The sequence below is a fragment of the Sorex fumeus genome, unplaced genomic scaffold, assembly GCF_029834395.1.
Source record: "Sorex fumeus unplaced genomic scaffold, SorFum_2.1 ptg000030l, whole genome shotgun sequence".
Taxonomy (NCBI): domain Eukaryota; kingdom Metazoa; phylum Chordata; class Mammalia; order Eulipotyphla; family Soricidae; genus Sorex; species Sorex fumeus.
In genome coordinates, this window is record NW_026606087.1 from 421656 (window position 1) to 436082 (window position 14427).

General features: G+C 39.6%; 1 protein-coding gene across 1 annotated transcript in view; it reads left to right on the plus strand.

Moving 5' to 3' along the window:
- PIK3C2A (phosphatidylinositol-4-phosphate 3-kinase catalytic subunit type 2 alpha) overlaps nucleotides 1-14427 on the plus strand; it is a 106561-nt gene that overhangs the window by 32089 nt on the left and 60045 nt on the right. Inside the window, exons 3-4 of the mRNA XM_056115902.1 lie at nucleotides 7955-8058; nucleotides 12122-12279. Of these exons, the coding sequence (XP_055971877.1) occupies nucleotides 7955-8058; nucleotides 12122-12279 (262 nt within the window). The remainder of the gene's footprint in view (nucleotides 1-7954; nucleotides 8059-12121; nucleotides 12280-14427) is intronic.

Genomic DNA, 14427 nt, shown 5'->3' on the forward strand with positions numbered 1-14427 from the left:
TCTCTGTGAGGTCCGAGCCTCACAGAGATGATGGAGCTCGGCAGGAGGCCTGGCGTGACTTTGGAGTGTGAGAGCAAGCAGCTGCAGGGGCTTTGTTTAGGTGGGCTAAACAGGCCCTCCCTCCCCTCCCAAGTCCCCTGATTTATTCTCTGTCTAGCTTTAAACAGGGGTATTCCTGTGTTTAAAGATGTTTTGCATACTGTCACCTTTCCTCCATTTGTCAGTGCTTGAAGGTACAAAGCTTGAACGTTACTGCTCTAGGCTCCCACAGAGATATGACTCCTTCGCTCTCTGTGGCTGAGATGCCACAATGATTAATTTTATGTTAACTCTGCTGGACTGTGCGACATTGGTTAAACATTAATGTGTGGCTGAGGGTGTTTCAGAACTGAACCACTGGGCTATACAGACAGGTTGCCTTACCTTACCTAGAGTTAGTGGGCCTCCTGCAGTTTGTAGAAGGCCTGGGTAGGATTAAAAGCCAGATCCTTCTGTCGGTAAGCTCGAAACTCTTCCTGCCACACTGCCTTTGAACAAGGACACATTTAAAATTTTTCCTGCTGTTAGTTTCAAACATCAATTCTTTCTAAATCTTGAGTCTTGCGGGTGCTGTCTTGGGACTCAGTGGCTTTTTGCTGTGGAGCTGGGATTTGAACTGAGATCACCGGTATACAAAGCAAGAACTTTAACCCCTATGATATTTCTCAGACCCTGAAGAGGGGTGAGTAAAACCGAACACACAAAGCAAACAAGGACTACTCCAGCAGTGTTAGGAGAGTAAGGGACCACTCTGCTCAGGCGCAGGGGTGAGGGACCAGTTCTGTGGGCCTTAAAGTGCCTTAAAGTGCCAGAGGTTGAGCTCAGAGCCTTGTGCATCCTAGACCCCTGCTCCATCACTTTGACTCATTTCCCCAGTCCCTAAAAGGGATTGTTGGGATAAGCAAAGATACAGGTTTTCTGTATCATTGTTCCTCCCAAGGTCACCATGTCTTTGGTTTTTTCCCCCCTTGTGTGTTTAAGATGATGTCGTCTGTTTGCTTTTCCCTTACTCTGTTAAAGAATGATGGTTTTAGATTTGCAGCCTGAGCCTGAAAGGATTAGTGAAATAAGAAAAAAAAATGAAGAGATATGGAAATACGGTAAAGCAAAGCAAGGAAAAGGCTACAAAATCGATGCACAGGTGGGAGAGGTAGCCCAATGGGCGAGATTTAATCCTGTCAGCTCATGGTCCCAGCACTGCCAGGAGCGACTCCCAAGCACTGCAGGACGTGCCCCCAAAAGAAATTTACAGATAAACAAGAAGTCAAATCAGTGGATATTGATAACAGAATTGTTACCTGAGGAGAGATTGGGGATTTAAGAAAAAAAGGGGAAAAAAAGGAATGGTGATGGGATATGACTCAAGCATAGAGCATCTGCTTTGTTTAGGGTCCTGGATTTGAACCCCAGGACCTTAAAAAAAGAAACAAAAAGATGTTATTTTAAAAGAACAATTTGAAAAGACATCTTGGTTTCTAATTGATTTTCCACTAAGAGCAACTAGGACTCATTGGAGAAATTGCTAATTATAGGGATATGAATGAAAAAAAAAGTTAAGAAGTGGATACCTTCCAAAATTATATTTGAAAACTACTATGTCAAGTTCATTGTAAATGTATATGAATAAATTTTAATTTTTAGTTATTTTTTGGAGAGTTTTTTTGACCATCCCCAGCTCTATACTCAGGGCTCTTATTTCTGACTTTGTGTTCAGGGTAGTGGTGTTCAGTAAACCACAGGTGGTTACCTCTGACTATTTCTACAGTTTCTTTCTAAATGAACCTTTGAGCTGAATACAAAATTCTAGAAATTTCTAAGATTCAACTAAAATTTGATTCTTCCAGGAGCTTTCATATCAAACTAAATATGAAACCTTTAGACATGATTGGGAAAAGAATTATTTCATTCTGAGTAATTAAAAAGATATTGTAGGTAGACTGGCATAGCCTTTAATAGCTCCTCCCATTTCCATCCTTTTTAAAAAATATATTGTAATGACTGGGGGACACACACATGGTTTTTTTGTGGTACTTGTATATTTAGTTGTGGAGCTTGTAGTAAGCTAGAAGACTGTAAGCTACAACATATCAGGTTGTAGTGCCTGCACACTTAGTTGAGTGTCAGCTATACTTCCTTTGTTTTTGTTTTGGGCTTGCACCCCGTGGTGCTCAGGAGCTACTCTGAACTCAGTGTTTTGGGCCCGGGGGTTGGGGGGGGGCATTCCTGGAAGTGCTCAGGAGACTGCAATGCTAGGGTTCTCACATGCCAAGTATGTGTACCAGCTCTTTGAGCTATCTCTCAGGGGCCGCATTTTTAAATTGAGGCACACATCTGGTTATAGTTTGAACTCTGGGCAAAAGCTGACAGAAAAGATTGTGCTTAATGCCAGTGATTATCACCACGTTCTAACTTGTGCTCTCAGACTTACAAGGCAGATACTTTTAGTCACTAAAACCATAGCTATTTTTGGTTGTTGATTTTTCCCCCCCTTTCTTTTGGTATTTTTATGCCAGAGGTTGAACTCAAGATCTCAGACATGAAAGATGTGTGATCTCCCCTGGAGATACATTCCTGTCCCCTTTAATAGGTTTCTAATGTGTGATGTGAGGGCAAGTGAGTTAGGAGGAAGACACTGCACACTAACAGAATGGTTCAGAGGCAGGATAGTTAATTTATGTTTTATAGGAACAGGATATGATTCAGGCTAACTGGAACATAAAAATAATTTGGGAAATTCTGGGAAGTAAGTTTGAATTAGGTTGTCTAACTTGGATTGTCAGTCCAGATGATTTATTAGAAGTGTCAAGTCCAGCTTTATAGAAAGGGTAGCGTGGTCTGTTTGCGTGAATGCTTGTTTCTATAACACTGATTAACATATATAATTAGTAAATACAGATTTGAGTTCAGTATAACTAATTGAAGCAGTCTTCTAGCTTACTGACATTTTAAGGTGCTAGTCAATATAACAAGATATTAAGGAAAACACTAAAAATCCTGTGGAAGAGATAACCCTTTTCAGTGAAAATTATAGTTGGTTGAATAACTTTGAGTGGTTCCGCATTCCTACAGTATTAAGTGGGAAGCAGTGAGTGCAGATGGAGAAACTGTAAAGACATAACCATTTGTGTTAAAACTTTTATTTGGTATCTGCATCCTGTTCCGTATTTTTAACTTCTTTGAAATTGCTCTTAACCAGAAGCAAATGCCCTCAAGAATATGTATTCAGGAGCTGGAGAACTGGTATAGTGGTTAAGGGATTTTCCTTGAATGCAGCCAATGTTAGTTCAATATCTGGCACCACATATGGTCCCCTGAGCACAGAGCCAGGAATAGCCCCTTAGAACCACTGGGTATGTTTCAAAAAAAAAAGGGGGGTGGGGGAATCTCTACCTCAAGTGAGGAGGAAGTCCTTTGATGCTAGGTGCAGACTTGGAATGGAGATTTAACTATGCTTTTACTTATAATGATAATAATAATAATAACTATTATACTGTTTTTTTGGGTCACATTCAATGGTGTTTGGGGACCTGCTTGTGGCCCAGGGATCACTCCCAGTGATGCCAGGGACCATCCTGGGCACCCAGCATGCAGGTTAACAACTCTAGTTCATTGAGCTTTCTCGCCTGGCCCTATTCTTATACTTTTATAAGGAGTTTTATTTGGAGTGTTAGGACTTTAATGATACAGATAATGATTTTGAGTGGTCTGCCTAAACTTAATATTTCTGCACGCTTTCTTATTTTTATTTTAAGCTGTGATTTTATAGAATTCAGATCAAATCTCCCATTTTGTCCCTCCACGATTGTCTCATTGTGTATTCACGTAGAATGGATTCTGTCTAGGTTTAAAAGACAGAAATTCATAAGGGAATTGTTGCCCAGTAGTTTCAGTTTAATTTTCTGACAGAATCTTTTGTCCATAGACATTGAACTAGTTATAGCTCTTAAAATCTGTATACTGTGTTCTCATTCACTTAATTTTTGAATTGAAAATGTTTCAATTAATTTAAAGGAAATTAAAATTTGAGATTTGTGCCTGTCAAGAGTTTTTACCTATTAAATTATAATTGAAAACACATCTGAATAAGCTCTTTGTTTGGCTCTGCTTGGGCAGTGAATTTATTCTCCAAAATGCTGTAAACAAAATCTGACCAGATAGAGACCTACTTTTGAAGGACTCTTAGGATACTTGTATTAGTTTATTAATGTAGGGGAAAAAATCCTAACTCCTTAAAGTCATTCTCTTATGTAAGGAACCAGCTGCTTTCTTGGAATTGGGGCCCAAGCTGAATATATAAAATTCCTGGCTCTTTAGAGAAGTCCCAGATGGTCTTGATCTTTATATCTTTATATTTTCTCTATGCCTCCCCTCTACTCCCATGCCAGTTACAGTTACTGTTGAGTCAAGGGGTTTTGTTTTGTTTTGAGAGATAATTGACATAAGACATTGTGTTCATTTTAGGTGTGGTTGTATCAAAATATAATTACATTTATATATTATTATTAAATAATTATAATTATTATTAAATAATTATATTTATGTGTATATAAAGCATATATAAATTATTTCCAGAATAAGCTTACTAGTTCTTTATTTGTTTTGGCTCTATGCTCGGATACTATTCCTAGCATTGTTCTGAGTGCCAGGGATGGAAATCAGGGTGGCTGCATGCAAGAAGTGTCTTAACTCCTGTACTATCTGAACTTTTAAGATGTACTCTTTTCATTTTCTCAAAATTTCGGTTACTTCCTTATTTTCATTTCTTAGCTTTTTAATGTGTGATTTATTTTGGTGGCAGGGGACACTCTCAGATGTGCTCAAGGTTTACTTGATACTCACAGGACCACTTTATGCAGTGCCAGAAATTGTACCCATGTTGGCCTCATATGAGCAAGACAAAGCACCTTCCCACTATACCACCTCGTGGACCCCAACTTTCTGAAGATTTTGAGGAAATGTCTTAGAATGTATCCCTTTCTTAATAACCAATATAAAGTGTAGTCTGTTTCTACGCATTTTTTAAAATTTTATTTTATTTTTATAAAGTTCTTCACAGTAATTGATTACATTTAATATTCAAACACCAGTCCCACCACCATTATACTTTTCCACCACCATATTTCAAATGTTTCCATCCCAAACCTCAACTCCTGCCCCCAAAGCAGAACCGAAGTGATTTATTTTGTATTGCTTGTTATGAGTAATTCGCTAATCCAGAAAAGTTTTTTTAGAGGGAAGTGTGTGAAGATTATGGTATTTCACCCCGGAGCCATTAAGCCCTTCTGCAAGACATTAGTAACATGTTGTTAAAGGTTGAGCCTTGTGTGTGTGTGTGTGTGTGTATCTGTATAGATATATTTTTCCCTGATTGATTGCCTTCTACTTTGAACCCCATCCAATGTGGTATGCTATTCTTTGGTATATCTTGGTGTAAAGTATGAGATGTCAAAGAATAGATTGACTCTTGACTTATGGGTGAGGCTTGTCTGAGTGTGTGGAGAGAGCAGCTGTAAGCAGTTCTGGAGATTTTTGGCTGCTGGTGCTGTGTTGGGGCAGGGAGGGGAGCTCACCCGACCCTGACCCCTCCAGGTAGCCCCGGATGAAACAGCCCAGGGTCTGGAGGCATCACTATGGCAACTTGTTATCCTACATATTTTTTGTGTTTGTGCCACACCCGGGCCAGAGCGATAGCATAGCAGATAGGGCGTTTGCCTTGCACGCAGCCAACCCGAGTTCAATTCCTCCGCCCCTCTCGGAGAGCCCAGCAAGCTACCGAGAGTATCCCACCTGCACGGCAGAGCATGGCAAGCTCCCCGTGGCGTATTCGATATCCCAAAAATAGTAACAAGTCTCACAATGGAGACGTTACTGGTGCCCGCTTGAGCAAATTGATGAACAAGGAAGGACAGTGCTACAGTGCCACATTCAGCAGTATTTGAGACACATTACCAGTGTTGCCCATGAAGACATGGGTTGCTGTGGATTGAACCTGGAACTCCTGCATGCAGAGCATGTACTCCAGCTGTTTAAGCTATCTCCTCAATTTTTTCCCCCCGTTATTAGTGGTGGTGTGAGGGATAGAATCCAGGCCTCATACTTGGAGAGCATGCATTCTACTCTTTAGCTGTGTTCCCAAGCTAGTTTCTCCTTCTGAGCAAGTGAAACTGAAGGGCTGTGAAATACGGTTTAGTTTGTATTACTTTTACAAAAAGAGAAATCTGTAATTTAAGATTTTGTTACTGATCTGTTTCCTTCCCGCTATACCTTAGTGCTTATTATTACATACATATGTGGGTCTGGAGATTTTTTCCATCTGTGTCTTAGTTGTGAGAGTATGCTTGTGTGTGTAGATAATTTGTGATGATTGATTACTATGTTCTTAACCTTTCTTAATCTCGTAGAGGACAACCATATGCACCATTAGTGAGTGCCATACTCAGTGCCACGTGTTGGGAAGTTTCTCCTATCCTTTAAAAGAGCTCTTTTATCAGTTTCAAGGTTCAAAATGGTTTCAAGGCTCTAAATGCCCTAATTTGTTGCCTGTCCACAAAGTTCTGTATAGTTTCTTCAACTCTTAATGATAATCTAGCTGGACAGAGTATTCTTGGTGAGATGTGCAGTTTGTTCCTTCCATGCTCTTCTGGCTCGTAGATCCTCATTTGATAGGTCTGTTGTACGTTTTATGGGCTTTCCTTTTCTGATCTTGCTGTTTCTGGTATTCTATCTCTACCTTTGGCATTTTTTATTTTGAGTGCAGTGAGTTTTGGAGTTTTCGTCGTTGGCTCTATTTTTGCTGGGACCTTGCAGGCCTCTTAGATCTCAGTGCCTGTAATATTTAAGTGTAGAAAATTTCTGTCTATGGTTTCTTTAAATATTTTTCTTCCTCACATTTGTCTTCCTGTTCCTCAGGTATCCTGATGATACTTATGCTGATCCTCTTGAACTCATCCCATAGTTCTCTCGTATCTGTTCATTTCTTTTCAGACAATTTCCCACCTTCTGCTATTTCCTAGTGGTTTTTCCTCCTTCTTGTCTTGGAGACCCTTGATCTTTTGCTCAGCTGCTATTCTTCTGCTATTCAGACCACCTAACATGCTCTTTATTTATGATTGTACTTTTTTCATTTTGATTCTTATACTTTCTTGTACTTTGCTAACTACCCGTGCTATCATTTCTTTGAGCTCACTGGTCATCCATCATGGTGAGAATTCACTAAAGACGTTATCTGAGGATTTATGGAGGCTGTTCATGTTATTTATGTCCTGGTGATACTTTCTTCGCTTACTGAACTTGGTAGGCTTCTGTGTGTTTTCCCGTTGGTGTTTTTAGTGTTCTTGCTGTGTTGGTGGTGTGTCTTCGTAATTAATCCCCTTGGAAGATGCTGATGATTTAGGCTGAAGGTTACTTGCTTTCTTCTCTGTCCGTCCTTACAGAATGACCAAAAGCATAACTGTGAGTAGTGTGTAATTTGTTGAGTAGATTTTAAGAGCTGTGGTATGGGCATTAATATGGTGCAGGATTGGGTGTGAGGCCGCTGAGACCCTCCCAGTAGGGAGGTAGACCCAGTGATGTCAGCCCAGGACAAATATCACTTGTCTGAGGGAAGTAGCAAGCAGAAACTCCCATATATATTTTTATTATATTTATGTCTGTGTGTGTATATATACATATACATACATATTTGTGTATGTGTATATGTGTATAGTTTATATATATAGTTTAAGTGTATTTGTGAGTCCATGGATGTGACTTAGTGATAGAGCATCTTTCATACACTCATAGGTAGTTACTGAAGTTCCACAACAAAGGGAAGAGAAACAAAACAAAAAACACAAACAAAAACCGCACTTGTGTTATGTTGCTTGAACACAGTTTGGGTATCTTCTTTTTAAAAATAATACTTTTATGATTACAGAAAGATCCAAATGGGACCAGTAATTTGCTGACTGGAAGATCTTGTCGACGAGAAATTGAAGTACAGAATGGAGAGGTTACAGCTTTTTGTCAGTCCATTACAGAGTAAGAAAGTTTTCTTTATAAAGTTTTTTTTTTAATTAAGTACTTTTTTGGGAAAAGTTAATATGAATACCTACTTAGCGTTAATAATTCTAAAATATTTTAGATTTTAATTATTTCCTCTGACTAAAATTTTGAGTTAGTTAATTGGATGTTAACTCAAACTGCTTGACTTGAACCTGTTAAGTTTCTGAGTACTTAAAGGAAAAAAAAATTGAGGTTGTACTAAAGACTTCTAATAGACAAAAATATGATCTATGTATCTGTTTAATATTATTTATAGATGAGCAACAGTAACATACCAAAGTTTTCTCAACTAGTTAGTAGCAGAGACAAATCTTCTTTGCCTCTGATTCAGTGTATTTTCTTTCCATTATATGCTATATCAGGACTATTTTGAGTTCTTAAAATCAATCTTAAATCTGTTAATTCTTATTGTTTCATAAAACTCACATAATAGGAAGAATGGGGACGACCTCACTGATAGCAGTATTGAAGATTATGTTCCCTATAATTTATCTATCCCTACAGATTTGTTTTTCATTTCCTTTGCTTACCTGTCTTCATGCATATTTGTTTCATTTTCTTTGACTGCAGACAGGTCTCTTGGGTTTTGTTTTTGTTTTTGTTTTAAAACAATAAACGCAGTGTGCTTAGGATTCACTCTTGTCTCTATGCTCAGGGAATCAGGCCTGGCCGTGCTCGGGAGATCATATGTGGTGCATGTATTCATTTTGCACCATAGTTGGCAGTGCCCAGGATTTACTCATCCTGGTTTTGCGCAGGTATCACTCCTGGGTGGTGGTGGGGGGGAGCTCAAGGGATCATATATGACACCGAGGATTGAACCAGGTTGGCGGTGTGCGAGGCCAGTGCCCTACCCGCTGTACTATCTCTCGCCCCTTCTGTTTTTGTTGTTTATGTTTATTTGGGGTGGCTGGGTTTGGGTATTCAGGCCTTAATTTTGGCTCTGTGCCCAGAGATCACTCCTAGCATGGCTCAGGGGGTCATATATGGTTCTGGAGTTCAACCTGAGTCAGCCATGTGCAAGGCAAAAAGGCAAGTGCCTTACTTGCTGCATTATTTATTTCGCTGTAAGAATTCATTTTCTTTCCTTTTTTCTTGGGGGGGGCTGGTTGTAGGATGGGTTTTGGGTCACACCCTGCAATGCTCGGGGCTTACTCCTGGCTTTGCAGTAAGAAATTAATTGTGGTGGTGCTGGAGGGACCATATGGGATGCCAGGGATTGAACCTGGGTTGGCCATTGAACCTGGCAAACACCTTACCCACTGTACTATCATTCCAAAGAATTCATTTTATCTCTTGCTGGCAGAGAGGAAAAATATCCTTTCAGATGTAAAAAATCTTGCAGTAGGAAATAGTTGAAACAACAAATTGTGTCATCAGAGCTTGAAATATGTTAGTAAAATAAGGGAAAGTGTGTCATGAGTAGGGGTTTATTCTGAGTCTAGCATTTTCTCTAGTTTGGTCTACCTTAAGTGAAATAGATTTTTTGCTCTTTTTTTGTAAAATTTTGGGCCATACCTGGCGGTACTCAGGAGGTACTCCAGAATCTATGCTCGAGAGTTTTCTTAGTGGTGCTTAGAACATCATATGCAGTGCCAGGAATGCAAAGCATACGCTCTTGAACTATCCAGTCCCAAAGCAGATCATTTTTGGAGGATATCCATCATTTCCGTGCTGAAGAGCTTAATATTTAATTAGATTTTTTGGTTTGATTTTGGGTCACATCTAGTTGTTCTCTGGATTTGCTCCTGACTCTATACTCAGCAATCACACTGATTCCAGGAATTCAACTCAGGTTAGCTGTGTGCAAAGCCAAGTACCTTATGCTCTGCACTCTCTCTGTCCCTCCTGATCATTTCAAAGTAACCTATTATGTGTTGTATCTAGTTTTTTGATTTTTCTCCTTCCCAGAGAAGTGTTTGCTTTCTCTTTCACTGTTGCATTTAAACTTAGCCATCTGGGATCTGCCTTTTCCTCAATTTGAATGTTAGGACTTTTGAATTTTGGAACTGTTTATACAAATTCTGCCATGAAGCTAAATTTATTATCATTATTATTACTACTACTATTATTTTGCTTTTGGTTTATATTTGGTGGTGTTCAGGGCTACTCTTGGTGCTGTGCTCAGGGATCATTCCTGATCCTTTTCAGACCTTGCTCCTGGTAGTGCTCTAGGGACCATCTGCTGTGCTGGAGAGTCACACTGGGTAGGCTTTGTGCAAGGCAAGCTCCTTAATTCCTGCACTATCTTTCTTGTGCTCTAAAATTACTGTTTTTAGTTACACACACAATCATACTCACACAATGATTTATGTTACATGAAACCCCACGTGGATTGAAACAGAATGTTATTTCTGTTTTTATTAATAAAGTATAATTATAACAATGACTAGAGTAGTGAAACGTACAGGTATTTTCGAAGTCATATTCTAGGAACATCTTTTGTTTCTCTGTGAATTTGGAAACTGAGATTAGATGTCCTTTGAAAGAAATTGGCTCTGCATTTTGTACTAGTGACTCCCAGGCCCACCCCCACCCTTACCCCTATACCTCCAAAATCCCTATCAGCCAGTTCATGCAGGTGCTGGACTGCCAGATGGCTATGCGGCTACTCAAGCCGGTGCACAAGTACAGACTCAAGAAAAAGAAGAAACAGAGACTGTTGCAGCAATAAAGCCTCCTGGCGAAAGGGATGTCCCCACTGAGAGGATGCCTGTCCTGCAAAACAGGGTCAACACAGTCACTTCTCTGGTGAACAAGAGGACTTAACTAGTGCTGATTGCATAGGACATGGACCTCATCGAGGTAGTTGTTTTTCTACCTGCCCTGTGTTGGAAGATGGTGGTTTCCTACTGTGTTATCAACAAGAAGATGAGATTGTGTTGTCTTGTCCACAGGAAGACTTGAATCACTGTTGCTCTCACACAGGCTAACTTGGAAGACAAAAGGACTCTAACTAAGTGATAGAAGTGATCAGGGTCTAGAGATTGTGTGCAGAGAATTACACTTGTTGCCTCTGCATTCTTCCTGTCAACTCAGACTATTTCCTGTTACTCCTGTGACTTTGATTGTTTTAATCAATAGAAACAACTGTACAATACTTCAGCAGTTAATCCACTCAGAGCCCTTTGAAAGAAAATAGGATTGGGTACTTGTTTTCACTCTCTAGAAAATGTCAGTTTAAGGAAGTCTATAAGTTTAAAATTGGTATCAAGGGCTGAGCAATAGCACAGCGGGTAGGCCGTTTGCCTTGCATGCAGCCAACCCGTGTTCGATTCCCAGCATCCCATATGGTCTCCCAAGCACCACCAGGAATAATTCCTGAGTGCAAAGCCAGGAGTAACTCCTGAGCATCGCCGGGTGTGACCCAAAAAGCAATAAATAAATAAATAAATAAATAAAATTGGTATCATATCCTCTCTTGTCTTCTGATAACTTGTGCTGTTTGGAGACTTGCCATACCTTATCAAGTTTTTAAATTTAAACTGCATTGCTCTCATAAATGCTCTGAATACCTTCTCACACAATTCTTAACATTCCCTAAATTTATAAATCAGTTTGAGAGAATAAAGGCCTTATAGCACCATTTGTGTGAAAGGTCTCATTGTGTAGGAAGAGTTATAAGAAAAAGGACCTTAGAAAAAGATGTTTTAAAAACAAAACTTTTTCTCCTTTTAGAAATTCTAAGTTTTAGGATTATATAGCCTGTATTATCAATAATTAAAAATGAGTTTTGCAACAGAGTTTGTGTAACAAAAGAATCTGAAGCTGAGAATCACATTTAATTCCATGTAGCTAATGTGTTGAAATGTTACCCAAGATATTCTGGCAGTACTTAATCTCTTTCCTTGGATTCCTTTTATTTAAAAGGCAAATTCTGGTATTTGGCATCTTGACAAGGTTCATTCATTTCAGTTCTCACGAGCTGCTTTAGAATTGGACAAAGGAGTAGAATTGAATAACTATAAGTATGCAAAGCCTAGTTTTGGACTTCTAAATGCAGTTTAAAAAAACTGAGTTTCTTTTTTCCTGTGAACAGATTGAAAACCAACTTTCCATATACCAACCGCCACACAAACCCAGGCTACTTGTTAAGCCCTGTCACAGTGCAAAGAAATGTATGCGGAGAGAATGCTAGCGTGAAGGTCTCCATTGAAATTGAAGGGTTTCAACTGCCAGTTACTTTCACATGTGATGGTAGGTTTGTATTTCTAAAACATCTTACTTAGCGCTGATCAGGGAGAAAATGTTTAAAATATTTGTATTCTTTTAATAAATCACCTGTTATCATTAGGTCTACGTGAGTGTGTGTGTGTGTATGTGTGTGTGTGTGTGTGTGTGTGTGTGTGTGAGATTCCTGAATGCAGAGCCAGGGTTTGCTGTTTTTGTTGTTGTTGTTGTTGTTGTTATTTATAACTACATATTTCTCTGAAAGATGCTGAGTAATTTTGGTTAATTTAGTGATTCCTAGCCAAAAACCTCAACTCATTAGCTAGAAAAGCTAATTATAGTTCAATTCTCCCCCCTCCCCCATCTTATTTCAAAGAGAATGTTTATAAAGAACTGTAGCACTGTAGCACTGTCCTCCCATTGTTCATAGATTTGCTCAAGTGGGTACCAGTAACGTCTCCATTGTGAGATTTGTTGTTACTGGTTTTGGCATATTGAATACGCCACGGGTTTAGCTTGCCAGGCTCTGCGTGCGGGCAAGATACTCTTGGTAGCTTGCCTGTCTCTCCAAGAGGGGTGGAGGAATTGAACCCGGGTCGGCCACATGCAAGGCAAAACTCCCTAACTGCTGTGCTATTTCTCCAACCCATAAAGAAGTATCAATGAAATTAAAAATTTACCTATTTTCCTAAGCTCTGCTAAGGAGAAAGATTATTCTTGTTTATTTCCTGCTATTCATTCTAAATTTGAGGCATTTTTTTAAGAGATATGCCCTGCCAGTCTATGGAGAATTTTTTTTTGTTTGTTTTTTGGGTCACACCCGGCTTTGCACAGGGGTTACTCCTGGAATCATGTACTCAGGAATTACTCCTGGCGGTGCTTGGGGGACCATACGGGATGCTGGGAATCGAACCTGGGTCGGCCGCGTGCAAGGCAAACGCCCTACCCACTGTGCTATTGTTCCAGCCCCAGTCTATGGAGAATTTTTTTAAAAAATTACTTGTATTTTCTTTCAGAGTTTATTGTTTTATATAATGTGTATTATTTTAATGGCATTTCAGTAGTAAACTTAGAACCTGTACTGGAGCTAGAGAGATAGTGTAGTGTGTAGACAATTACTTACCTTGTATATGACCAACCCAGATTGATTCCCAGCATCCGATATGGTCCCCTGAGCCCTGCTAGGTGATGCCTGAGCACCTTCAGTGGACCGCCTCTCACTGCCCACCCCCAAAAAGAGAAACCTGTGTTCCTATCTTTATCCCCAGAATAGCCTACCTTTTCCTTTAGCATAGCTAAGAATATGTACAAAATTAGGATGCTTTCTTTATGTATTTGCACTTTTCAGGGTCTTTTAAAAAAAAAATAGAAAATGTGAAATAAAATTGTTAACCAGGTCTGGAAGGTATATTATTTTTAAATCTAAGTTTTGGGTTTGGGGGATTCGTTTATTTATTTTGTGCTATTACTGGGCTGGAGCGATAGCACAGCAGTAGGGCATTTGCCCTGCTGAGCCAGGTTGGATTCCTCTGCCCCTCTCAGAGAGCCCGGCAAGCAACTGAGAGTATCTTGCCTGCACGGCCAAGCCTGGCAAGCTACCTGTGACATACTCGATATGCCATATACAGTAACAAGAAGTCTCGCAATGGAGACGTTATTGGGCCCGCTCGAGCAAATCGATGAACAACGGGAGGACAGTGCTACAGTGCTATTACTGTATTTTACAGTAGTTCCAGTATTCTTGTTTCATACTTTTGGTGTTGGCTGTGCCATGCCTACCACCAGAGAGCCAGGGTTCCTTCGCTATTATGTTTGGATAATTGTTTACAGTATGCAGTAAGAATAATAAAACATATATATATATATGTCTCAGTGACCAGAGGGGTAGTTCAGTGGGCAGGGCACGCAGCTGACTTGAGTTCAATCTCTGGCACCCCATATGGTCCCCTGAGCCTCAGCAGGAATGATCACTGAGTGTAGCACTGAGAACCACTGAGTGTCACCCCAAAACTAAAACAAGATAAATGCAATGATGATTCTTTTTTTTTCTTGTGATTTGTTTTTAGTTATAATTTGGTAGAGATCACATATTTTATAATTTTGTTTAGTAAGGACTTATTACTAGCCATATGTAGCTATTGAGCACTTGAAATTTGATACATAGATTGAGATATC